The 27709-nt window shown below is 41.1% G+C and overlaps 1 protein-coding gene across 5 annotated transcripts; it reads left to right on the forward strand.

Annotated features, from left to right (window-relative positions):
• The first annotated feature begins 883 nt into the window (after positions 1 to 883).
• Positions 884 to 27630, forward strand: ccdc30 (coiled-coil domain containing 30). 5 transcript variants are annotated; one of them, XM_084069324.1, is made up of 28 exons: positions 884 to 967; positions 2410 to 2636; positions 3953 to 4135; positions 5015 to 5135; positions 7194 to 7384; positions 8039 to 8128; positions 8852 to 8929; positions 9992 to 10151; positions 10440 to 10511; positions 11065 to 11180; positions 11285 to 11415; positions 12191 to 12383; positions 12982 to 13080; positions 13969 to 14094; positions 15037 to 15174; positions 15842 to 16020; positions 17173 to 17446; positions 17625 to 17747; positions 18636 to 18848; positions 19287 to 19496; positions 19871 to 20028; positions 21247 to 21412; positions 22062 to 22183; positions 22886 to 23027; positions 23144 to 23280; positions 23869 to 23989; positions 24474 to 24541; positions 24690 to 27630. In XM_084069324.1, the coding sequence occupies exons 2-28, from the start codon at positions 2607 to 2609 to the stop codon at positions 24901 to 24903; spliced, it is 3855 nt and encodes a 1284-aa protein (XP_083925450.1). In that variant the 5' UTR covers positions 884 to 967; positions 2410 to 2606; the 3' UTR covers positions 24904 to 27630. The 5 variants fall into 5 exon arrangements, with proteins under 5 accessions (XP_083925450.1, XP_083925449.1, XP_083925451.1 ...); XM_084069323.1 differs by having other exon boundaries at positions 23869 to 23986; positions 24687 to 27630; XM_084069325.1 differs by having other exon boundaries at positions 23869 to 23986.
• The last annotated feature ends 79 nt before the right edge of the window (positions 27631 to 27709 follow it).

Here is a 27709-nt window from a genome sequence, read left to right on the forward strand (position 1 = left end):
TTAGTGTGGCAAAAGGGGTCAACTTTCACCTCTATCATCCATAAATTAAAGTACATGTGTCACCACATGGGTGGCTGCTTTAAAGCAGAGAGGAAAAATTGACTTATTATCCTTAGGGATGTCAAGGGAATATTCACATAAGTCATGCAGTTAAGTGTTCATCATAGAATGATTTGCAGTGATGTAAAGTAACTAAGTACACTCAAGTACTGTACTTAAGTCAAAATTTTAGGTATTTTTACTTACTGGAGTATTTCCAGTTTTCAGTACTTTTACTTCTTCTCCACTACACTTCAGAGGAAAATATTGTACTTTTACTTCACTACAATTATTTGAAAACTTTAGTTACTAGTTACTTTGTAGATTTAGATTATTACAAAACATACGTTACTTCAACCCTGTATACATTTCTGCCATTTGAAAATAGGCGAAATCTGCAAGCTCACTGCTATTTTCAAAAGATTTGTATACATTTGGGACATTTGAAACTAAATGGGACATTCTGCATAATGAGTACTTTCTATTTTTGGTGTTTCAAGTGAATTTTGATGCCAATACGTTTGTACTTTTTAGCAAGTACATTTAGAATTCTGGACTTTTACATGTAACAATAACAACGTATTTCTACATTGCAGAATTGATACTTTTACTTAATACATTGCAGAATTGATACTTTTACTAAAGTAAAAGTATTGTATTGAGTACTTTTTCCACCACTGATGATTTGTAATTGGACAGAGGAAAACAAATTGATGTTTCCCCCCACGAATTACTCCAACCATAGATCAGGCAGCAGGGGTCATTGCGTCAGTTGCACTAGAATGGATCGTCCCGTTACCCCCATCCATCCGCTGAATGGTACGGTCCGTTGCCTAGGCGCCGGGTAGAAGCCAATCCACTCCGCCACGCCTGTCTGTCTGTCTTCTGCTGCACCTGGTGTTTTGTTGTCGCTACCAGTATTGGAAAGGTGTGTAAAACTTAAGCTCAGCTTAAAGTATATTTTAGCCGTATGCTAGCACGCTGTGTAAGTAACAACACGGAGAGGTTGATAGAAAAACTCCCTGTTGGTGTCGTTCGTTGCCAACTGGGTGCTAGGGCAGCTAACGGTAGCGAGTTAGCCTTATTAGCTGAGCCTCAACTCAGTCAACTTTGGGGATAAACTTCTAACTAACGGTTTAGCTGAAGGTTGTGGGTTTGCAGGTTTGCCATGAGAGACACGATGGATGATATGAACACATCCATCCACTTTATTCTCTGTTTTCGGCTAGCTTTGCAGAAAAGGAATGCAAATGCCTGTGGTGCTTGGGAGAAAAAAAGCCTAACTTGCTCCTCCTCGTCAGACATTTTGGTACATTATTAAGGATTACAAAATGTTCAAAATGAGGATTACATAATGTACAAAAGTACATTATTAAAAGGAATACAAATGCCTGCATGGTGGTTGGGAGGGGCACCCAGACATTTTGGTTCACTTCACTTCACTGGATCCATCCCAATATTAACTCACTACTGATGGAAGAAAGTGGTTAGCTGTGTTACCTAGTGAGCAGTGGTGGAAAGTAACTAATTACATGTACTCAAGTACTGTACTTAAGTACAAATTTGAGGTATTTTTTACTTTACTGGAGTATTTCAAATATACTTTTACTCCACCACAATTATTTGAAAACTTAAGTAACTAGTTACTCTCTAGAGATTTTGATTAATATTACAAAACATACAGTACATTAACCACTTCAGCCCTATATATACACTCCGGCTATTTGAAGCGACGCGTTGTGAGCTTATATCTGCTATTTTCAATGGATTTTTATACATTTATACATTTGAAAAGTTGTGAAATGGGACATTCCATGTAATGAGTACTTTTTTTTTGTGGTACTTTAGTATATTTTGATGCCAATACTTTTGTACTTTTAATCAAGTAAACTTTGAATACCATAGTTTTACTTGTAACAGTGTATTTCTACATTGCAGCATTGATAATTCTACTTAAGTAAAAAAATGTTTTACTTTTTCCATCACTGCTAGGAAGACAGATTGTGTCATATTTAAATGTGTCATATTTAAATCACTCAAACACAAGTCATGTTATTTTAAAACAAAGACACTGCTATGCACTCTGGAGTATGTGCATAGTATACTACATAGCCTACGTTGTCCCCTGCCTAGCTTAAACAAGTCATGATAATATACAGCCGATAAAACATAGCTAATCAGCTTAAAGCTTTGCATAGCCTTAGGTGATGTAATGTGACACACCTGAGGTTATGGCATGTGACACTTTCTAGCTAAGCCGAGGTAGCAACCCTGATCTTCAACCTTAGAAAGTCATTTGTAACTACAGGTCCTACTCCTAACTTGCTTGCACATCATCATGGCTCTAACTTAAGGTCTCATCTTTTACAGGGGAAGCAAGAGAAGAAGACAATGTCACACAACAGACATACTGAGCAGTCTGCGTTTTGAGCATCTTCTTATTGGACAACATTTTGGGAACCTTTAACATGTTTACTGGACAAAATGTAGGCTGGATTGCTGCTTGACATTATTGTCCTGGCTGTCGAGGTAAAAGTTCATCACTTACCGATGCAACTTCCTGATGCATGGCCATGGATAATGAAGAGGTAATGCCGGTAATCATTCATTTATTTGTTTATCATGTCAGCCAGTTTTAACAGGCTCAGTGCCAGATTGCTCATGTGCAGCTTTAGCCTAGTTTGTATGATTTACGTACGTTGATTACAGCACCTGTTGTTAAAATAATAATAATAATACATATAAACAACTTTATTAGGAGCAAGAAAAAAATGTTAATAGGCTAAAAACATTAAGCTAAGACTAAGAAGCCGAAATGGAGATTTGGTTTGAGTTAGACAGGGTAGGCAAAAGAAAAGGTGGGCTTTGAGGGAGGCAGTGAAGAGGGAAGAGTGTTGGATTCAGAAATGTGTGAATCAGTTTCACTATTTCACCAGCCAAACAAATGAAAATGATTGGTTACTTGCTGGAGTGGATGTTAGAATTATTTGAATGCTTCATGTGTAATCATCACACAGTTGACAGTTTTGGTCTGATGTTTAAGTACACCAGGCATGTGAGACCTGATGCTGTTGCCTAGCATGTGGAGACAATACGCAGCATGCTGGGATGGTGTCTACCTCCATAGCTAGTGTAATCATTGAATGAGAGGGGCCCTCTCAAGTTACAGGATCTGCAAATTACACTATTGAATTCAATGACAGGTGTTTAGCGTACGCAGGACCCCTGAGTTGTGTTCTCCTCCTGCCACGTGTCACAACAACAATAGATAATTTTGCAGCTTGCACTCAAATTTAACATTGAATCTTTTGATCACACTGAAAGTGACAGCTTGGATGCTCTAAACTCACTGCTAGATGAAATAAGAGAACTCTCTGTGGCCTGTTTCTGTTCCACAGTTGGACACATCAAAACACTCATAATAGTAATAAAGCAATAATATGTGATGTATGTAGGCCTGTCACATTTTGAAAGTATAAAATTATGAATTTTTGGCCTCATTTCTGGCCATTATTATTAATGCACTATGGACTATTTTTGCCATAGTACATTATTTATTTTGATTATTGGTGCTGTACCAGCCATTGTCAGTCATTTCTTTGTACATTCAAGTTATTTATCGTACCTGCCCTGTGCAATCTTGGTTTAGAAAAGCTTACAATTTATACTGTCTGTTCCAATGTTCAATGTCAAAAACACAATTAAATCAATCGATTTGTATGACAATTAATCATCAACTAAAATGTCATGATCGTGACAGCCATAGATATATGTAATTGAAGCCTTTCCAGGAAAGTGTTCTCTCTAAACACTGTAGCCTTTATTGTGCAGCTCTCATAATAAAACATTGTACCGATCAATTCAACATGTGATGCAACACATTGAGAGTCAGCACCAATTCTTGGTCCCCAAGGTGCGGACGGAGCAGGACCAGATTGCCGCGCGTTTGCAGGAGGATGGCCTGCCTCCAGGGGCCAGTGTTGAGGAGCGCCAGCGGCACCTGTGGCATCAGCTGGTTTGCAGTGAGAAAGACCGTGACGCAGCCAGTCAGGAGCTGCAGACTGTACGCACCCAACAGGCCAGTGAGATGAAAGAGGTGAGATGATGAGAAAGGCCGTATTATGCCTTTGAATACGTCTGTATACTGTATTAGTGAACCTGCTGATGAGCGCATCCAGGTGTAGCAGAGGCAAAGTACTTGCCCACCACCTTGGAGAATGGCATTTGACAACTTTGGATTTCAAAATGAATTTCAAGTGCTGTTAGCAAAATAAATTGAACGAATGAATGGATTTCATTAAACTTAGTGGGAACGATCAGTAGGGTTAAGCAGACAGTCTGCTTAACCTTTGGGTCAAAAGGGTGAATGATCAAGGTCACAGTCAAGGATAAGGTCACAATCAATCCAGGGGATGTTGGCAATTGAGTTGGCAGAGGTACTGCACTGTACCGAGTTCTAGTTGATGTTAATTTGGCCATTTTAGTCTTTATTTTGTACTATTCTCTCTCTCTCTCTCTCTCTCTCTCTCTCTCTCTCTCTCTCTCTCTCTCTCTCTCTCTCTCTCTCTCTCTCTCTCTCTCTCTCTCTCTCTCTCTCTCTCTCTCTCTCTCTCTCTCTCTCTCTCTCTCTCTCTCTCTCTCTCTCTCTCTCTCTCTCTCTCTCTCTCTCTCTCTCTCTCTCTCTCTCTCTCTCTCTCTCTCTCTCTCTCTCTCTCTCTCTCTCTCTCTCTCTCTCTCTCTCTCTCTCTCTCTCTCTCATTTTTGTATTTTCTTATTTGTTTTGTTATACAAATAATACTAATGCATTTTATTTGTATATAGTGCTTTTACTCAAATAAACTACATTAATATCACATGGTATACAATCAATGCATAACTTTTTCATCACAATAAAATAAATTCGGAAAAGAAAAAAATATGAAAGGGAGAACATGGTGTGAGAAGTCAAAGTCATAATTACTGTGTATGTTCTCAGGTGGAGAGCTATGTGGAGCATATCCGCGGACTGCTGGAGGAGCGCGAGGCGCTGACTGCTGAATATGAGAGGGACAATGAGCAGCTGCGCCTTGAGCTCCAACAGATCAAACTGCAGCAAGGTGAGTGTGCAACCACAGAAAACACTACGTTTATCCTCCTACTGAACCACAAAACAGGATGCACTACCTACAACAGCCACATACTCAATGATTACAACACTCTCCTATCCATCTTATTTATCAAAACTCATTACTACACATACTGTACTACATAATGCTAATGCCTCCCCCATGGATACCACCATGTGACAAATGTTTGTTAGTTTGTTAGTCACTCATTCATTCATTCATTCACTAATTCACTCACTCACTCATGGGACACTAGATGCAGATGTATGGTCAGTACTTGTCCAATGACATGCTTGCATGCAAATTATGCTTGGTGCTTTTCCAACCGTGTCCTTGCATGTAAATTACTTGGCGCAATGGTGTCAGTGCTTTGTCCAATTGCATGTTTTATGCAAATGACGTTCAGTGAGCCTCTTGGTTTCAGTCATCCTCTAGGTTCTGCAGTGATATTTGTGTAAAACACAGCCACAGGGATAAAGAAACGCAGAAAAGATTAAATAAACCTAAACTCATTGTGATCAGTTCTTCTTGCCCGGCCTACAGTACTAGTGCTGTTAGATCAAATCTAAAGATACAAATTAGATTAGAAAAAAATTGCCACTTTTGTCTTGATATTGATAATAATAATAATAATTTTAAATAATTGTTAATTTATTGTGATGTGGCTGATGTAGTATCTACTATGTAATGAACAATAAATACTATAATTCCACAAACCTCTGAGACCAAAATGTGGTGAGACCAAAATTCGGGACACGCAATAACCCCACGTTTGTACTTTCGCCTGCGCACTTCACCGTGTATGTACTAGTTATAATAATTATAATAATGTAGCTTGCTCTAGCCGATACCAGTGGATGACTCAGGGAGCTCCATTAAGAATGCAATCGGCTTGTGCCGGTCATGGTGCCTGTTGATGCCACTGCTGCAGTTATGATCGATCCAGCAGTGGCTGGAACATACTGTAGCTTTGGATGTTGTTGTTATTAACAACACTTGTTTTAAAAGAGAGATGACGTGACTGACAGGCTCAAATGTTGAATGAATTCTCAACATCGTTGCCTCCAGTAGAACTGTTGGTTTTCTATCATAGAAGAAGCAAACGTAGAACTGGTTCAGCTATGACTGTATTAACAATCTTTTCTAAACACATTGTTACAGTGTTATACTGCAGAGCAGCTAATAGATAGGGTGTGTCAGGAGGACTTTGTTTTGATCGTGTTATTTTTTATTCATGATAAATGCAGAATCAGATCCCGACTTCTTTTGTTCATGTACTAACTGCCAATGAATATTTTATATGGGAAAATATATAATTAAATGAATGTGGCGTGGCTTTGTTCCCTCAGCTGATGCTGGTCACAGAGCGGCACCATCTGCTTGATGCTGCACTTTTCCTGTATGGAATGTATTCATTACCAAAATAATTATTAGGATTCATATGTTTTCAAATTGTCATAGTTTTAATTGATTAGAATTTGAATATGATTTTATGAGAGAATCGACAGCCCTAATACCGATATGAAACTGTATGGTTGAGCCTATACAGGCTTCAGAATAGATACTGAAGCCTACAGTAAGTATAGGCTTTTTAATGATATTGACTCTGTAAATTGTAATTCAGTCTATGACAGTGAAGCACTAATTAACCACTACTACACTACTTTGTGTTGAATTATTTTGGACACAGGATTTTCAGATACCATAGATTCTTCTACATTGCTGTTAAAAACTGGAATTTTGCAAAGTCTGTGTCACTGTCGACAGAACGGAAAATAATATTTGTCATTTTGCTTTGTTTACATTTCAGGATTTCAGCTTTCGTTCATGTCCTGAGTGACATGTAATAACTTGTACACTGTGACAATTTGAAAATCACCAACTTCACAAACAACCAGTTGTAAGACATACGGTATAAGAGTCAGAGCTACTGTATAGTGTGCCCCGTCGATATTATTTTGATCCAAAAGAGTATATGTGGATATATGGACCTTGATCCAGATCCAAGAAGGTACATGTGGAGCCTAATCCCTGACACTCTATCTGCAGAGGGCCAGGGCAAGGAGCTGGTGGAGCTGTTGGCCCAGGAGGGTCTTGGAGAGATGGGCCTGAGTGGCCCCAGTGAGCAGGTGGCATACCTGCTGGTGGAGAGGGCTACGCTCCTGGAGAGGCTGGAGGCTGCTGAGAGGAGGCTGGACAGCCAGAGCCTCACGGGCAACCTGAGGGAGGTTCATCTGCAGGTACCAGACTGACTGATCCCTGTCGGAGTCTGACTGTCAGGAAACCCCGTAGATATCATGAAACCACTTCAAATGAAGAACCATACAAGTCCATTTCGAAACAGTCTGCTTATTGACATTCGGGAGTTTAAATGTCATGACGTTACCCTAAACTACAATCTGACATTGTCTTTAACTCTTTGGTAGACCTAAGGCCAATTCTAAAAACGCCTTCTAAATCCTGACTTAAGTTTTCTGAAAAACGTCAAATCTTTATTCAATGTATTTTTAGCGGCGCTAGCCGCTCTATACCTTTAGGTATAGAGCGGATATTAGCCCTCTATACCTGGCTTTTGCGTCAACGTTCTGATTGGTCAGACACGTCAACAAAGTGATTGGTCAAGCTTCACGAAAATGTATCAAAGGCGCCGCTACCTTCACACAGGTGTGATTTTTAAACATAGTGTTGCAATATATACAGCAACAACTAAAATGACACAGAGGCGTCGAATACTTATACGTACAGTATAAACGACACACATTTGTTTTGAAAATCCGAAATAGACCAAGTGCAGATTTTAGTAAAAAGTCACATCTTGCTCTCTCTTTTATCTGCAGGGATGCTATAAAGTCAGAGATGAATTTGTCTCTTTTATTATTATACCATGTTGACAGGCGGAGCTGGAGCATGTCCATCACACGCTGGGAGACGAGCTACGGCAGCAGAGGGAGGATATGCTGCAGACCAAAGATAGCATGACTAAGGTGAGGAGACTCCATTTGAACCCTGGTGGTGTAGATCAGGGGTTCCCAAAGTAGGGGTCGCGACCCCACTTGGGGTCACGGGAGACTGACGTGGGGTCGCGAAATAATTTTGGGTCATTAAAAAAAAAAAAAAAAAAAAAAAAATGTTTGTTTGTTTTTTACTTTAAATTCAACAGAATGGATGAAATACCATCTAAAATGATCACAAATGGTAAATTTTACCATTTTAATACATTACAAATGCGCACCGAACGTGCACGTTTATGTTTATAAATGACCTCCAGGTTTAGGTGGGGTCGCGAGTCAATTTCCGCCTTATTTTGGGGTCGCGGGCTGAAAAGTTTGGGAACCCATGGTGTAGATAAGGATCAGGACAGGACTGTTTCACTTTGGTTTGGATGCAGACCTGGGGCCGTTTCACTGTCACCTCATAATGTCAACAGGAGCAAACCACATTTCATTTGAAGCAATCATTCTTAAATGGCCATTAGGTCAACAGTTGTTGGACTGTACTGTAACCCTAAAGTCACAGGTTTGATACCTGCAAAAACTGTGTGTGTGTGTGTGTGTGTGTGTGTGTGTGTGTGTGTGTGTGTGTGTGTGTGTGTGTGTGTGTGTGTGTGTGTGTGTGTGTGTGATAATGGTAGTCTTCTTGGTGCATTGAGAGGGTTGTAAAAAAAAAGCAAGTTGACATGTTGTACAGCAGCCTGTCTCTCTTCTCAGCAGTCTTCATGTCAGAGTCCATGGAAGAAGCTGTTTGGTCCACGCAGGTCTGCTCAGAACAAACACAGTGGTGCCCCCGTATGTTCTCCACCATACAGCTATATACAAACCACTAACACTGATGCCACTGGTTTGTGTGGCTTGTTTTGATGCATTACTACCAGTCTTTACACACTCACACTGAGTAGGTCTTCTGAAGCCAGTATGACCATTGTGATGTCCGTACCACTACTGAACTACAGCACCTGTTTCACTAACGGGTTTGTAAATTGGGACATGGGAAATTTAATTAATGCATGATAAGGGTGGATGTGAGGAATGGAAATCGTCAGCATGTTACTGGCAAGAGCATGTCCATCGTTTGCTGCATTTAATCCTTCTCTCAGGTGTATACCAATGCTCGGCAATGGGAATGTGGTTTCTTCTCCCTCTCATTTTCCTAAATCTCCTTCTCCAGACCCTCAGTGATGACAGCTCCTTGCCCCGGTAACGCATGTCTCTTAAATCAACACATTTAACCAGATGTGCCAACCACGTACAAGACTAACCACTTGAGCCCTAGCATCCCTATTTGGGGACGAAAATAGCAGATCTACAAGCTCACAATGATAGATGGGTGTATACATATACTTAACTGATCCTGCTGAGGAAATTCAACTGCCAAAGGCAGAATATAGTAAGACAAAACAGGGCAGATACAGAAAAGAGGAGATACAGCCAAGAGTAGCAACCAATAGATACTAATAGCAGTCATAAGTATGCAAATTAAGATTCAAGAATTACAGAAAGGGGTCGGCAGGTAGCAGCATACTGGTACTTGGAAAGTAGTGCCAGACACCCAGTTTACAGAACAATCATCTCGCCTAACCCTCCACATAAGGACTGCATTATGTACGGTAAAATACAGTATACTATACGTACATTATTGTCATAGAAAAAGCCACGCAACGTGTTGTGGGCTTGTAGATCGGCTATTTTCGGCAAAGATATTTGGTGTAGAGGGGGAAAATGAGGGGGCCTAGTATAGACCCCTGGGGGACTCCAGTCAACAAACTATACAGGGATTAAGTGGTTAAACAAGTCAAGTGCCTCCTCCTGCCGTACCCAACCTCTGCCACTTTCCTTCCTCTTTTCCATCAGGTTCACAATGAGGAGGTGTCAAGGGAGCGAGGGGAACGCCAGAGGCTGGAGCGTGACCTGGAGGAGGCCTCTCGGAGGCTGGCCATGGCCCACCAGGACATCCGCAGGCTGACCAATGAGCTGGACGGCGCCAGAAACAACAATGATGTGATACTCAGTGGTACGTTTCAAAATCAGTCGGTGCATTTAAAATGTTCACTTATTTTATTGATCGTCTAAAGAAAGATCTTTTGCAGAGGTCCTGAGCATATTCAATGTTTGACCACTTAAGCCTATTGCGCTATTTAAAAATAATTGTATGTGTAATTACTAATGTGTACATGAACATTAGCCTATCAAGATATATTCAAAATGGACTCCATCTGAAAGCTTTAGATCTCTTAATATCATTCTTTATGAATCATGTTGAAAGCCGTGGCCTGAATTGAAAACTTATTGCTAATCTAAGGAGCTGACCTGGAGAGAACGGGCCAAGAGGTTGAAAACCTGAGGAAAGAAGTGGACAAACTGAAGCACTGTGGTGAGAGAGACTTTATGGGCTTCAACTTAAAACCTGAGGGTAGGGAATTAACATCAGCCTCCAGCCAAAAGATGATAAATAAATGCTGGGTGTGGTTGGTAAGTTTGTGTTTCTACTCGCCACTTTGTTACAAGCCATTAATTGGAGGCGTTTGTGTATTCTAAGAATGTAGTTGGTTTCTACCATTTTAAATGTGGCACGCTATAAAAAAAAGGAGACCATTGGGCTTACTTCAGACACACTCACATCAGCCAAGGATACTGTATGGTTAAAATTGTATGGCATAATGTTATTACATTAAAAAGCCATTCAAGGAAAATGCAGACCGATTTCGACGGGCGTGGGTATGGCTAGAAAATATGTGGCAGGTTTCCTCCTGCCTGGGTGCTGACATCCACGTTTATTTTTAGATGTAAGCATCGTAATTTCTTTAGGAATGTGCAGAATTACATGCATCACTTTGTTCATTGAGGTATGAAAATGACCATGCAAAATCAGACAAAACTGCACCAAGTCACTAGTCCTGCTTTTTAATGTTTTTTTTCCTTCCCAGATATGGTGGAGCTGCAGAGAGCCAGAGAACGCAACGAGAGACTAGATGCAGAGATCAGAGCTCTGAGAGAGAGGGTACGGACCTTGGACTCTGAAAAAAAAAATCTCCAAGAGACGGTTAGCAGTTGATACATTATTCCTAAATAAATCTAAACCTCTAAAGTTACCATTATTTATGATTGTATTTTAGCAAATGCACTTTTTCCCCCCAATGCATCCAGATGGCAAAGAATGGCCTAGACCAAGACCCCGTAGTCAAAGACAAGGTTAAAAAGGACAAGACTAGTGGGGATGAGCCTCAAAGCGACCTGACTTCCTCCTCAGCTGAAGACAAGGGTGACATCCATAAACGGTACCGTGGCATCATCGCCATCTGTTCTGACTTTTTTTCCCAAACCACTGTCTTACAGCATCTTTAATGAAGGCTGTAAATGTCCTGCCTGTCAACCTATTAAACGACTATATATTAATATGTAAAATGTATATATTAATATATAGTCATTTAATAGGTTGACGTGCAGGATAAATTAATATCTTAAAGGACAACTTTGTTTTTTTTACAACCAAGGTTTATATTTTAACTTGTAATTAAAGTAAATAAAAGATGAGTGTTATTTTTTTTTTCATTTACTGCTTTCTATAGTTTTAGCAATTTTCGCGATCTTTTTTTACAGTGGGATTCTGTCCAGTGGCATTCTGTCCGGTGGCTAAATATGTCTTTTTCACACAATAAGAAAGGTCCTGTGGTCTTTGATGGCCAGATGTGATAATAAAGAAAACACTGTTTATTGTGTAAAAAAAATACATATTTAGCCACCGGACAGAATGCCCCCGCCCACTGTAAAAAAAGATCGTGAAAATTGCTAAAACTATAGAAAGCAATAAATGTTTTAACACTCATCTTTTATTTACTTTAATTACAATTAAAACATAAAACATAAACCTTGGTTGTAAAAAAACGAAGTTGTCCTTTAGGATTCATATTTAATATGAAACCCTGAAACAACCTCCTTGTCGAATGCGATCTCATTCAGTTCGTATGTCCCCCGTCCGTTCTGACTTCTGCTGTCTTCTATATCTCCATACCTCTGCTCTCCGACCTCTCTGCCCTACTGTCTATGGGCCAGGTGCCGCGAGGCGAGGGAGGACGGCCTGGTGCAGGTGCGAGAGATGCAGCGGCGACTCCAGAGGGAGCGCGTCGAGCAGGAGGAGCTGGTGGAGAGGAACGAGGAGTTGGAGTCCCTGCTGGGCGAAGCCCAGAATGCCAGCAAAGAGGACAGGCAACGCCATGAGGGGGAGGTGGAGGGACTGCACAGGAGGGTGAGGAGCAGTACTAACATAACATCACAGAAGGTCTCTGTATGAGAGATGTGAATAATAGCAGTTTGATTCATTATGGTTGAGTGTATCCTGAATGCCTGCTCCGAGGAGCACACTTTTCTAATTTGTTTATTTATCCAGGACTAGTATTACCAGAGAACCTCAAAAACGTAATTCATTCCAGAATTTTTACTGTCTAGTCGGGTGAAAATGTCCAACATGGCAGGTTCCCATTACTGTACAGTACATTCAAATGAGTAATAGGTAATAATTCAAATTACAGGACGATCTCGGATTAAATGAATCCTTTCAGAATAGAGCGTTTGAGAGAGAGTGAGTCAAATAAATTACTCATCAGTGCACTTGTCAGCAGGCAAAAATGACAAAGGGAAAAATATCTATCTCTCTCAAATCCCATTAATGCTTTTACAACAAAGGCGTTGGTTTCTGAGAAGCTAATAAGCTCAAGTCCTCGACTAGAATACCATTCTACCATACCAGACTGTATGCTAATACAGTCTGAAACCAGGCTTTAAAGTATGTCTGGGAATGTTAGCTCTCTATTGACTTGACTAATTATTATGTGCTGGTCCTACAGATCAAAAGCCTGGAGGTAGAACTGAAGAAGCAGGGTGTCCAGGACAAGCTGCTGAAGGATGGAGATGGAGGCAAAGAGACTGAATCCTTATTACAACAGGTTAATTTTAACTTTCAACCTCTGTGTTCTTAAAGCAGCACTGGAACTCTATAATTCCAGGACTAGAGAAGTACAGAACCTGACCATATTTCTTCATAAAAGACAAGGAATTGTGGTGTCCTTCTGTTTACAATTAACCACTTAAACCATATACTGTAAACTTGTTGACCTGGGTCCTTCTGGGGTCTATACTTGGTACACTCCTTTTTCCCCTCTACTACACCAAATATCTTTGCCTATTGTGAAACGCCCAGAACAGGGACGCCAGGGTTAAAGTGGTAAATTCGCTGTCAAAACAACACAGAAAACTACCACAAATTGCACTTAAACAGGAATGGATGTGGACCCAAAACAATAAAACGCTCATCACAATCCAGCTATCATGTATTTCCCTCTCTCTGCCCTCAGCTTCCTGTCTCTCCGAATAAAGGAAAGAATGTACAAAAAGATTTATGTAATTCCTTAGGTGATTGAAATTGTGTTGCTACCTCAAAAAGGGTTCTATATTATCAGTTAGAATTAATACGATTATTATGATAAAGAAAAAAGCTAACTGTGACAGAAAATGTTTACTGCAAACTGCAATGGCAGTATAACCAGGACCAAAATAGGGCTGAATGTAGAGCAAAACAACTAAAATCATCCCTGAACTGCCATAGCTGCATACAATTACAGAGAAAACACTTCTCACCCACAAGAAGTTATGTAGGCACAAATAGAATTCTTGAAACTGACTCACTTGTGTAATTTCATTTAACTACGTAAAGAAATAGTCATATGATACATTTTCTATGATTCATACATCCAATGAAATCTTAGGTCCTGGACAAAGTTTTACATTGTGAACTTGTGACCTCTGACTGTGCTGTAATGTTTTGTGGGTAACAGCTGAGAGGCAGTAACCAGGAGAGATTGGCTCTGCTAGAGGCTCGCCTCACTGAGGAGAAAGACTGGAGGAAACAGCTTGAGGTGGACCTCAGCGCTGCCCAGGCCGCCCTCAAAAAGGACAAAGAGGTGACACCATTTTTGTCCAGTTTTCCAAGTCTGTGTTGTGTGCCACCAAAGCGAAAACACTGCTGCTAGAACAAAATTACTATGGAAATCAAAACAACTGTAATTTAGTCAGCGTTTACTCCAAAACACACAGCCCTCAAGTTTGAGGGTGAGTTCCCTGCCAGTCCAACAATAATGAGATGTCAAGTAGGCACGAAGTGTGAAAAACGTAGGATAAAATCATTTTGTCAGCTTTTCATTTCTCCAACCTATATGATAAACCTATATGTCTTTGATCTGGACAGCTCTCCTGTTGAAACAGGTTTGCAACAAAGTGACAAAGTGGGCATATCGAGTTTAAACGCAGTGGAAATAAGTCACGTGACTAAAATGGCATTTGTATTTACACCAATAAATACTTAATGAGGTAAACATCTCCACAACTTCTACAAGTTACAATACCTCACCATTTCGAGCAAACTAGAATGGCTACCTATTTTCTTCTCTACTGTGAAAACGTATCCAGTCCTTAATCCTCTGCTTGTTAACTTTGTGGCCACTTGAACAATGTTCATATGTCTATACTGTATGTCAGTTACTGTTTGTATACTGCATGGGTATAACAACATGCCCAAAGCTGCTTTCTCGACTTCTGTAGCGTAGTGGTGAGCACCGCGTCCTATCTGTAGGGGTGGCTCACAGTCACAATACATGGGAACAATACATAGTAGCCTGGTAAACCATCCCGGTCGCGTGATCATGTGTCTTCTGCAGACGGTCTGGCCCCAACCGCTGGGTGCGTGTTTTGCAGAAACCAAAAATTGGAAGAGCCAATCAGTGTCTGCGCTTAGGGCCCTGTGATTGACAGACGCTGATTGTTATTGTTATAGGTTCTGAAGAACACACATTTGCTGTTTGGTTATAATTCACATACGTATTTCCTTATTATCCTACTTACCTTAGGCCTTGCAGATAGGTGAGAGAGAGCTGAAGAAGCTGAGAATGGAGGTCAACGGCCTTCAGACTGAATGTCAACAAGGGAAAACTCTCATCAAAAGTCTCACACAAGTTAAGGGAGAAAAGGCAATTCTGGAGGAAAAGGTTGGTTAATTAGCGTTTCTTGACTTCTTGAGCCGCAAAGCTGCTTTTCTTGTAAAGATGCTTGCACGCTAGATGATTTTAGCTATCTTATACATTAATTTATATGTCACACAATGTGATGGGAAAAGGGTAAATTTGTGATCCACCTTTTCAGACTGTATGAGATGAATTGAGTCTACCTGACACACGTACAGTACAGTCTGTGTATAACGGTCTTGCATTGATTATCTTCATATAGGACTACTCATAAAGAGTCCAACTTTACTGACATTTTTTTACAATGACACTTTATAATGACGGCATGGATCGGCTTGTAGATGGCTGTCCTTGACCTCATCACAGTAAATGCCCCGAGATGCGTACGACAAACAGATTAGCCACATTTATGCTTCGACATTTTGTCTGGGACAACACTAAGATGGCTGTAGAGTGTGTGGTCCAACATTTGGATTTCTTTGACTATGGCTCTGACAAGGGCAATGATTTGTAGCGTAAAGCTACAAATCAGTTGCCTCTGATTGAGGAGAGAACCATCTGAAAAAATAATCAATCAAATAAAAACGTTGCTCTTTTTAACATAACCAAATTCTCCCCTGTCTTCTTCACTCTACCTTTCATTCTCTCTATCTGTCTCCCTCTCCATCTCTCTCTCTCTCTCTCTTTTCAGGTGGCCCAGTTGGAGCGCGGCCAGAGCCGGCTGCAGAGCGAGTTAGAGCGTCAGAAGGACAGTGGCCGGGCACACGAGGACCTGCAGGAGAGCAGGCTGCGGGTGAACCAGCTCCAACAGCAGGCTGATAAGCTGAGTGCTGAACTCACCAGCCTCCAGTCAGAACACAACACACTGAGGTTACTATTATGTTTTGTTCCTCATCATCATCATCATCATCATCATAACCTTTATTTCTCGGAATACAGTTGAGGGGCAAGCCCTCATTTTCAATGTAGCCGAGATGCAACAATAACATCAACAGAGATATACATCAATATTAAATATATTAAATAATCAGCAGACAGAGAATACTCAAAAATGTTTTCAAGAACTAAAACAGATACATCAGAGAATTAATTGAAGCAGTTACAGTCTGGAACAAAAGTGTTGGAAACCATTGCCCTATATTGACCCAAGGAAGGCAGTGATCACATTTTTAGGGACTTCTGGAGCTCATTCCAAGCAGATGGAGCACTAACAGAAAATGCTGCCATCCTACATGAAGTCTCCTCCTTCTCACCATTATCACTATTATGTTTTGTTCCTACATGAAGTCTCCTCCTCACCATTATCACTATTATGTTTTGTTCCTACATGAGGTCTCCTCCTTGTCACCATTATCACTATTATGTTTTGTTTCTACATGAAATCTCCTTCTCACCATTATCACTATTATGCCTCTAGTTGCTTACTACTAGACTATCCTTTGACAATGTACCGATTTTGTCATTTTAACACAAATAATGTTTGTCTTACTGTTATGTGTCAGCCTTTTTCGGGATTTGTGGGTTGAAATTAGTGTAAGGGGAAACCCAGTAGCCTAGTAGAAAAGTAGTAACCACACAGCTTCAAAAGTTGTTACTTGACCAACATTTCCCCCACAATGGCCCCTGTCAGTAAATAATACCTGCCAATAACGTGCCATTGCCAAAAGTGGCTTGTTTTTCAGACAAAATGATATAAAAGGATATGGAACACTTGTCATACAGTTTGTAAACCTAAACAATGATTTTAGTCCTACACTTGGTCACTGATTTCTTTCAATTACACTTATTAACCACTTAAGGCCTATATATTTTGTCGCATGTCAAATAGGAAAAATAGCTGATCTGTGAAGATGCAGATCTGCTATTTTCTCTATTTTAGAAAAAGGAAAGAAAGAAAGAAGATTTTTTAATAAATGTTGAAGGTGTGCCCAGGGTTAACATTGTTATATATTCCAGATTCTAAATCTATCGGTCATGTTTGTTTCACTCACATCTACACACATGCATACCCGGGCCTCGTAGGGATGAATTGGCTGCCGAGCGGCTTCAGAGCAGCGAGCTGCAGACCCAGCTGAGCTCCAGGGTGCAGGAGAAGCTTGCTGCGGAGGGGGAGAGGGACCGTTTGGGCCTGGAGGCGCACCACCTCAGGGAGCAGCTCCAGCTTCAGCAGGAGCTCCTCTCCTCCAGACAAGAGAAGACATATGGCGGCAGCATGGAGCCAGAGCCAGAACACACAGCTCACACAGAGTCTAGTCCTAGTCCAGGGGGGAGGACTGTGGATAAGGGCCATGATCAGGTACCTGGATAGCATAGATTAAACCTCTTAAACCCTATACTTTATCCAACGGAGTCCCCCAGGGGTCTTATACTGAATCTGCTCCTTGTTCCTCAACTCCAAATCTCTTTGCCGATGCCAGGTTGAAAGTGGTTAATATGTGTGTAGTTATATTAGAAAATGTCTGTTGTGTTCATAGATATCGGCTGTGAAGCGGGAACTAAGTGGTCTTCAGGCCACCCTGGACGAGCAGAGGCAGCTGGCCTCTCAGCATCAGCTAGCCCTGCAGGCCCAGGTCTACGAAGCCCAGGCACACACCAAGGTCAGCTCATCTATTTAGGCTCTGATATGGAGTCATATTTACTGTAATCAAACCTCAAGACGCCTTCCAGTCAATACCAAGCTGTTCCTGACAGATTATTATTGTCGTCTCCGCCAGAGGTGGAGAGTATGTTTTCGTTCCTGTCCTTCCGTGTGTCCGTCCGTCTCAGCCAAGCTAACATTGGTCAAGCTTCACGTGACACGTGACAATATGTTGTCACCAATGCTTTTGATTGGCTAGCGAGACGCTGGACGAAATAAAAACCTATAAATAGGTGTATCACTTCAAAAAATCATTTATATTTTTTGAAGTGAGCTTCCATCAGCCAAGCTAACATTGGTCAAGTGACACGTGACAATATGTAATATAAATAGGTAAGACAGGATTAATCAGGAACAGTACTGGCGGAGACCTGTGCTCCGAGGAGCACATTTTCTAGTCTAATTTATGTACAGATCTTTGCTGCACTAAACCAACAGAATTTCTTTGAGGTGATTTATACTTAAGTCGCATGCGAAAATAGCCGATGGGCCGGCGTTGTGAGCTTGTAGATCTGATGTTTTCGGCGCACCTCACTGATTCACAACTAAGTATAAATCAGGCATCATATAGTTGATGTTGGACCTTGATTGAGGACTTTAATGTGATGGTTGGAACCATGTGCTTGTTCTTCATTCATCTACATTGTATATGCAGTAAGGGTACTGTAGATTCTACTGTATGTGCTCTCATAGATTAAAGTTCTCAACCCCCACGACTGATTTCAGTCATTTGGATTCTATAGATGTGGGGCATGTCTTCTATGGAAGCATGTCATGCACCGACAATAGGCTATCTACAAGCTCACAACACGTCGTACGATCCCTCCTTCCCGTTGTCTCTCTACAGTCCCAGAACTGTGTGCTGGTCCAGAAGGGTGAGGAGGCCAAGCAGCTGAAGCAGGACCTGCAGAGGGCCCAGAGCCTGTTCACCTCGGCAGAGAGAGAGCTGCGCTATGAGAGGGAGAAGAACCTGGACCTGAAGAGGCACAACGCTCTGCTGGACCAGGAAAAACTCAAGGTTACAATTGATTCACAGCCGACCCTCATGAAATGGTTGAAGGTGTTTATTGTCATACATACAGTTCACATGAAATACAGCCGGCGGCAGAATTATAGACAGAGGCCGCACAAAATTAGAAAACCAGATAGAATGGTGAAATAGTAGTATACATGTATAAACAGCACAGTCTGCATGTGACTTTAGCATTATCATAGAGTGCCATTAATGAATCAACAAGCTCTGAGAAATAATTGGCTTGGATAAATGTTTTCAGTATTACCTTAGGTTCAACCAGCCCAAGATAAAGCATTTAAGCAATATACACAAAAATGGATGATACTAATATATTAGATTTTTATTTATTTATGTCTAAATAATTTTTAACTGTGCTATACACATAATGGCTTTCGTTCCACAAAATAACAAACCTCCACTGTGAAAACATTTACGCCTAGTGCACTCTGACATGAAAGTATCATGGTGATGTGGTTCCCCCAGCTATGTGCAGAGCTGAAACAGGCCCAGACCAAACTGGTCCAGATGGAGCAGAACGTCCACGGCAAGACGACCGACATCGAGCGTCAGCAGCACAAGATTAGAGAGCTGGAGCTGGAGCTGGCACGCAACTCCTCCAGCCGCAATGCCACCACCAGCCTGCAGGAGGAGCTGCAGGCCGAGAGGGCGCGTCTCATCGCAGCTGACAAAAAGGTTAAGATTTTGGCTTAGTGGCCCTGGAGTCCCGTAAGCCTGCTTTTTGCCAAGCAAATCACCAGACAGAAACAGATTTTTTGTCAAAAGTGTTCTGTCAAGCAGTTTCCTTTTTCTTTTTCATTCAACAGTTGTTCCTAATACAACATGCTCCATACACACACTGAGCAGCTTTAGTGTAATCGTTAAGTGAGCTTGTTGGAAGAATCTTTCCTCCTACTAGTGCTTTATATGACTGAGGTCAATTCATATCTTAATGTCCCACAAGCGAACATCAATTTGATTGCAGACAGGGTTGAAATGAAACGCAACAATAAAGGGGAAAGATGGACTCAAGTGAATTCTTCCATGGTGCTGTTTTCCCCATGTGACAGGTGCTGGACTTTCAGCAGCAACTAAAGGCTGCTCAGCACCAGCTGCGTATGGAGGAGGCTCGGGCCGGTGAGAACAGCCGCCTAGAGAGGGACAGCAGGGACCTCTCTGACACCCTATCAGCCCTGAGAGCTAAACAACAGGAGGAGCACATCACCAGGTCTCAACACACTCCAAAACTGTCTCCTCACTTCATAGTCTCTGTGCTCATTGGGCTTCTCTCTTTTCTCTTTTCCTTTTCTTAAGCTAGCTAGTAGCTACACTAAACTAAACGGAAGCACATAGGAAGAGTTGTTCTTATGATTGCTAAGTGACTCCAGCACTGGCACCCTTCTCAGCTCAGTACCTGCCGGAGGGCCTCTCTCTCTAAAATGTCCACCTAAACATTCTCTGTTCACTCAGAAAGCCACTCCATTCAGCCTGAATGTTAATTATCATGCGAAATGACCATACATGACATTTTGAAATGAGTAAATATGTTTTTATAATGGTCAATGTATGAAAATATTTGCATGTTATTGCTATTGCACTGTTCTCTAGTACTGGCACCGTCCTTACGCCCTGTGTCCACAAGGTGCCGTACCTCTCTATTAGCTAGTAGTGCTAAACAGATCTAGGCTCTTATAGGTTGCTAAGCGACTACTAGAAGCCTCTTTAAAGCAAAGCGCTCTTTTGTTGAGGCTCAAAACCATTTTTAATTGCTAGTTCTCTGTGCTACAAGGGTTAAAACACGGTATGTGCTCAGTGCTATTGAACGTGCCACAGCCCAACCTTTCCATTGAAGAAAAAGAGAGAAAGAAGCTGTTACTGTGAATAGAGATTCGTCTTTGGCACATACTGTATGCCTGTTAGTCTACAGGCCGGTGGAGACTTACAATATCATTGTTGGGTTAGTTTACGTCCATGTGGTGGGTTTCATTTACAGATTTAAGAATCCAACACTCCCTCAAGTTGTTTATTAAACCAAACATTTTAATGTCAAGGACCCCAATTTTGATATGCGTTTGTCAAGATTTGTCAATATTCTTTGAAAATAGTAGATCTACAAGCTCACAACACGTTCATTAACGTGCATTAAACACTCTCACTAGACACAGACTTGTGTGGCTCCCTTTTAATCACACAGTACAATTTACAATTGACAATTTAGGCATTTAGCAGACGCTCTTAATCCAGAGCGACATACAGTAAGAAAACACAAGGTAATACATTAAATGCATTGAAATTGTCACTTAAGATCATTGGTAAACCAAGAACCAGTAAGATCCTCTGTTAATTTATCCATTTGTTACATTAACACTGTTACAATATTTTACTGTGTATCTGTCCGTCCACCCACCCTCCCTCCCTCCCTCCCTCCCTCTATCTCTCCTCCCAGGAAGCTCCTACAACAGCGTGAGGAGGAGCTGCAGCAGCAGGTGCGCTCCCTGAGGCTGAAGGAGGCCAACCTGATCAGAACAAACTCTGAGCTCAGCCACCGGGCCCAGCAGCTTGACACCCGACTGGCCGTACTGGAGGCTGAGCACAGCAAGGCCAGAGAAGAGGTGAGGGTTGGTTCACTTGATATCTCCTATCTTGCCTGAGGTGTGCCAAGGGCTCTTTCACGAGACATTAGGCAAACAGAGTGGTATCAGCTATCAGCATGTTGACAGCAGAATACTGTAGCAGACTAGAGATGTCTATTAAAAGCTGATGCCCCAAGCAAGATAAAAAAAAACCAAAAAAATCTGGTTGATAAAAAATGAAAAATATATATTTTAAGTCATCACGTTATTATTTTATTGTATTTGTATTTCCAGTTACAGTACAGTGCACGGGCTGCATACTCTGTCCAATGTTCTTTTCTGTCTCTCTCTCTTAGGTTTGCCTTTTTTTAACTTTGTGCCGCACATCTGTGTGCTTGTACATCTATTTTTGAGAATTATTTGAACATGTTTGAAAAATGTTGATTTAATTTGTTTGCTCTTCTGGTGGTCCCTGGCACAAAACGTTTTCAGATGAGGGTCCGCAGCCAAATACATATCAATTTGGGGGTCCTTGGCATGAAAATGTTTGAAAACCACTGCTCTATGCCATCAGCTACTGTAAATGCCTTGTCATCGACACTTGTTTCCACATAATGTCCAGAATTAAATGATTGCCCCTGCTTATATATGCCTTCACACTGGATTGAGGTCTGTATTGTGTACACAGCAGAGGGACAGCCAGAAGACGTGTCACAGGCTGCAGGAGGAGGTGGCTTCCAGTCAGCAAGAGTGTGACAGACTGCAGGGAGAGATGCAACAGGTGCTCCTGCAGCTGGACACACACATCAGGTAAAACAGCGTGTGGTTTTTCCTCCCCGATCGTAGTAATTTGGCAACGCCCCCTTCTGTGACGCACGCGAAACTGCGCCTCACATGAGCGGATCGCTTTAAATAACTCCCAAACCCCTACATTACCACATGCTTCCTTGGCGTGCAATGTAAAGCATTAGACTTACAATCCCTGCGCCCCGGGATTGAATCCCTCTCCCGCTGTTGTTGTTCTATCTAACCTAATATCGATTGCAAATTATTCTATTAGGTTTAGGCATAGTTTTCGGTTATTATTTTAAGTGGTTAAACTAGCAATATGTTCAGATTAAGCATCTTCCATAAAGTCTTAATATATAATAATATATATCATATAAAAGCAATGGTTAAAGCCTCAATCTGTGATGTCTTCACCTGGTGAATGTAGAACAACAGGAACAATTACTAAAACATCATCAATTTACATATTGTGTTAATTGGTTAGGAAACAGCTCCTTTCACAGTTTGACAAACATTTTCAGTCGTGAGATTTTATTTAGCTTTAATCCATGCATACATGCATGTAATGCACAGGTTGCTTTTTTGTTTATTCTTTTGAGTCACTCAGTTCCAAAGGTCAAAGGATGTTCGACTGTCTTTGTGTTTATTTTAGAGATGTTTTTGTACATTCCATGTGCCATTTGCTCAGGCTCATGCACGTTCTGCTATACTTTTCCCCACCAGGAAGTACAACGAGAAGCAGTCACAGCACAAGACGAAGTTACGTCAGGCCAAGCAGGTGTTTCTGAAGGCCACGGCCCAGAGAGACCGCATCATCCAGAAACTGGAGAACGACCTTGCACTGGCCTCTAGCCTATCGCACAAGGTCAGACGCCATCCTGTCAGAGGGACTCCCCTCGTAAAATGTCCTACTGCTGCCACTTTGTTTCTCACACTTTTGTCTCCTTTTCTCTTCATCTCGCTCTCCCTGGTGGCATGCAGGAGAAGGAGTGGATCCACACGGTGACGGAGGATAATGAGAGGTTGTTGGTGGAGAAGAGGGAGCTGCTGAGAAACATGAGTGATGCAGAGGAGATAGGCAGCAATGGCATGAGGACCGCCTCCACCATTCAGCTCAGGTACCAGCTCCACGGATCATCTTGTTTTTACGACCAAACGTTGTGTTCACACTGCCAGTAGGCCACAGAAGTACCTCCACACATTTTTCATAAATGGAAGTCAATGAGGCTCTGATCGATCTGAAACAATTTTATTTTATTTTATTATTTGGATTTGTTCTGCACTTGTTAACCACCTGGCTAGTTTTTAGGTATTTCAGCTTAACTGAAACTAGACAGTGTACAAAGACAGAAAGTGGGGGCTTAGGGCAGGGACAAATGCTACACACAGGCCATAAGATGGGCATTGAACGCTGGACCGTTATGTGGGAGGCACAATAAGCGATTTAGCCCCTGGTGCCCTAATATGTTTGCACTTTAAGGGGATACTCGTAGTAAATATCTCTGAGGAGACAGAGTGAAACATTTGAGTGTATGAGGGATCGAAAGTGTATTGAAATCAGGTGATCCATATAGGTAATCCTAGAATTGCTGGACAGAACTAGTTGCCCATTATTTCATCAATGTTCTCAGGCCCAATAAAGACTTAACATCTTATCACATGGGACTAATTGATTGAGTCGGAGCATGAACGTTATTCTATTCCAGAGTCAACGTGTTGGAGATGGAGAACAGACAACTACAGGACAGAACCCTGAAGCTGTCCAATCAAGTCAGCTGCCTGGAACGTGCCCTGAGGAACACCCAATCATACTACAGCCTTGAGGTAGCAGTACACAGCCCTATTTACAGTGGTGTCTAAGAAGTAGCATGTAAAATGTATGTATTGGGGAATTTGGTAACACTTTACAGTGGCTTTATTCTAGTATTTTAAGCTATGGAAAAGTATATTGAATACACTTTTACATTTAGCACTGTAAAGGCACAACCAGTTAGTTAACCAGTTATCTACTGCCTGAAGTTCAATCAACTATATTGTATACCAAGTACTTTTCAATAGCTTAATGCACAGACCAATACACTGGAATAAAGCCATTGTAAAGCCTTGAGTTTTAACCTACGGAGTTACCACAGGGAAGATAACTGTTAGCAGTTTGCTTGGAAATGGTGCATGGTGGAATCAGTCACTCCATCTCCATTTGGAAGGTAAGGGAATGGGTGTAAAATAATGTGAACCGGGTGACCCAATTCCCTTGTAAAGGAAATATTTTTGACGTGTTCGATGTGTAAGGCTTCAATCGTTTTCCTGGCAGGATGTCAAGAAAATGTTTCCATCTGAAGGACTTCCTGTGGATAATGTCCTGCATACATCTACTGTAAGGTAGGATAGTTTATTTTCAATTGAAGAATTTGTTTATACCGTCTGTATTTCCATCACAGCATAGTAGATAGATTGTAATCAGCTCCATTTGGGCATTTCTCTTTTCATTTCTCAAAACTTTCTGCACCTGCCCTGTTTTTTTCAGCAGTCTGACGCCGGGCACGTGCGACCCGCTGGGTATCCTGGACGCCATCTGTCGGATGAAGGTGGGCGAGAGTGTGGTGGAGGGCACCCGGAATTCTTTCTCCAACCCCCAATCCCAGACCTCTGAGCTGGGGTACCTGAATCTCACCTCCCCTGTGGTTCCTCCAGAAAGCAAAGACCCAGAGGAGAGCCCCAGCGTGGGGATTGACAAGGTATGAAAGGGTTACTTTAGTGTAGGAGCCCAGAGCTTGTGATAGCCATCTGTTACATGAGTTACAATGGCGTACCATCACTGGGTTCAGAACTTTGCCCTCGGTCTGATTCAAAGTGCAAACCCTCAATACCATGTGACCCTAAAAGTTTAACATCCAGTGTCTTATCCAGTCCGCCGTCTAAACTAATCCAATTCATAGTACAAAGTGGAGGTATTTCAACTAAGGATTGAGCTCAAGCCAAAGTGCTATACCATACAGTATCAAACACATACACTAGCATCGCCTACTTCCATTATAATTGTGTTTTGCTGAACAACATTGCTTTCGCTGTGGCATGGGCGAGTCTCATGTGAAAGGAATTCAACATGTATTTGTATTATTTAATTATCCCTTGTAAAAGAGTATTTTCAGAAAGGGACTTCCACTTCATTTATGCTCAGGTATTCATTTTGCAAGTGCTATTTGCAACTCTAGTGGCATTTTATTATGTTCATTCCCTTATTTGGCTTGGTGATACTTTGTTGTCTTCCAGGGTTATGCTTTGGGTTGGTACTTAAGTGAACACAGTGAAGAGGATAATTTGCTAAAAGCAAGCCTGTGTGCATTCAGTCAAATGTGTTCTGTATGACTCGTTCTTTTAGACTAAACGATGGAATTTGGAGCTTGTTACTTAAGTAATAACTCATGACAGGGCATAGTATATTGTCATTATCGTACCAAAGGGGCGTTGTTTGAGAAGCCCCTTAGTTGTGATATGATAATATACCATGGCCTGCTGGAGTGAGTCGTTTTATAAAATGGTTACCAAATATGGAACCATGAAAATGATAGACATGTCCCAATTAAAACAGTTAATAACAATTTCATTACACAAATGTGTTATACAAGAAAGTAATCCCTGACTGCCTGCACAAACAAGGTGGTTGCAATCTGCTATAACTGCATGGAAGCTCCTGATATTGTTAAGTACAGAAAGTACTCTTATGTACCTGTACACTAGCCTGGTAAACCCCCCCTCCGAAATCTCATTTGTATTCAAATGCTAATGACATTTCCGGAAGGGGGGGGGGGGGGGGGTTACCAGTCTACCTGTACACAAGATGTAACAAAGAAATCTTGAACAAGCTGCCTGAAAGGCAACAGTAACACAGCAGTTTAGCGACACCTAGTGACAAAGTCGCTAAGTGATCGCACAGTACGTTTTCTTTCTTATCTTTTTTTTCTTTCTTAGTTCTTGGAGTGATACAGAACTGTATGGCATATAGTAATTATACCACACCTATAGTATCAACCATTCAGATTGCGTGATTTTTATAACGAGTAATATATCATGGACATGAACAATATTTATTTCTGATTGGCTGTCACATAAATGCCCAATATTGCGACTCTTAAACACAGTCCCAGTCAACATTTTAATCACCATTCCAAAAGCAGTGCATTTGATATTAAAGAGTAATTATTGTAACCATAACAACAAACTGTAGCAGCTGTTTGTTGAAGTAGCAAGTGGTTACAAATAAAACGGACTTGGCGAAGGGAACTCCAACTCATCCGTTATTTTCCACTATATCGGGACACCTCGTTGTGCATTATTGCTTACTTAACTTTTGAAGCAAAAGTTGTGGCACTAATAATCTGCGTGTTTACCTTGGATTTGTCCAAATGGTGTTTGCCTCCAGATGCCAAAGCAAGTCCTAACTCTGGACCATACAGCTTGGTTGTGGTGTGATAGGTAAAGTAAGATAATGGTAGACCTCACACTAGTGCTCAGCTAATGTCAGGTAGACACAATCAGACTGATTTAAAATAAGCACTTTATAAAAGGTACATTTGTGACTTGGTTTACAAAAAGGAAAGAACTGCTTTGGTACTTATTGGCAATTGTTTTAAACAAAGTTGCCTATGGGATGAAATTGTTTGTTTATAATTTTGGTTGGTTATCTCATTGGTCATTATAACCATATTGTCAGCACTTAAGAGTTTACAAGTGTTTCATATTTACAGAATAACAATACTGTATAAATGTGGTAAATACTAAATGTATTGGTTCATTTTCTGAATTTTGTCTGTAATGTAGAGATGTATCTTATTAATATTCTGCTATAGCTAGTCGAGTATTTACAGCTGTGTGAAATGCTGACTTCAGTTTAGCTATTCTTTGTAACTTCAAGTTGCCAGTAAAAAGGAGGATACAGGAAAGGAATTTCTATTTTTAGGGTTCCCAGGCTATGGTGGATCTACTTGTATGCCTGTTTTTGTAACTGGTCATAGTGAAACTCAATGCCAAGATACTTTGCTAAAGCGCGATAAAATGGAGACGAGACTTTTATATGAGATACTATTTTAACTGTGAAGAGCAATCAGTTGACAAATAAAAGTTATAGATTTTGGGATAGGATTTAATAAGCACATATTTTATACCACTAAGAAATTAATGTTGAAGTCATGTCTAGCTTTGTTTCCTTTTACGGCTAGAAATCTCCAGCTTGTACACTGTGGTAATTGTTGTCCACTTAGTCTTCAACGTGCCTGAAATGATGAAGTGTTTTAACTTTGTCTTACTGCTAAACGCCCTGAGTGAATACCATCTTAACAAAAAAACTTACTTGTGATGTGGTATGCTTAAGATGACATACTCTCACAGGCAATAACTTGGCTCTTGGTGAACCATGTAAATACATTTTGTAATCCAAAATATTTTCATAAATAAAGAGAATTAATTCACAATCCTGCACCATCTTTTTTTAATTCACATGAATAAAACAATGTTTGGTATGTGTCCTGTACTAAAGCAGCCCGATACAAA

The sequence above is a fragment of the Gymnoscopelus microlampas genome (genome assembly GCF_963454915.1).
Source record: "Gymnoscopelus microlampas genome assembly, chromosome: 10".
Lineage (NCBI taxonomy): Eukaryota > Metazoa > Chordata > Actinopteri > Myctophiformes > Myctophidae > Gymnoscopelus > Gymnoscopelus microlampas.

Excerpts from the sequence above, each read along its gene's own strand:
- ccdc30 (XM_084069324.1), top strand. The coding sequence starts at position 2,607 with ATGGCCATGGATAATGAAGAGGTAATGCCG. Across the intron at positions 2,637-3,952 it reads ATAATGAAGAGGTAATGCCG|GTGCGGACGGAGCAGGACCA; the intron begins GTAATCATTCAT and ends TTGGTCCCCAAG. Across the intron at positions 10,512-11,064 it reads GGACAAACTGAAGCACTGTG|ATATGGTGGAGCTGCAGAGA; the intron begins GTGAGAGAGACT and ends TTTCCTTCCCAG.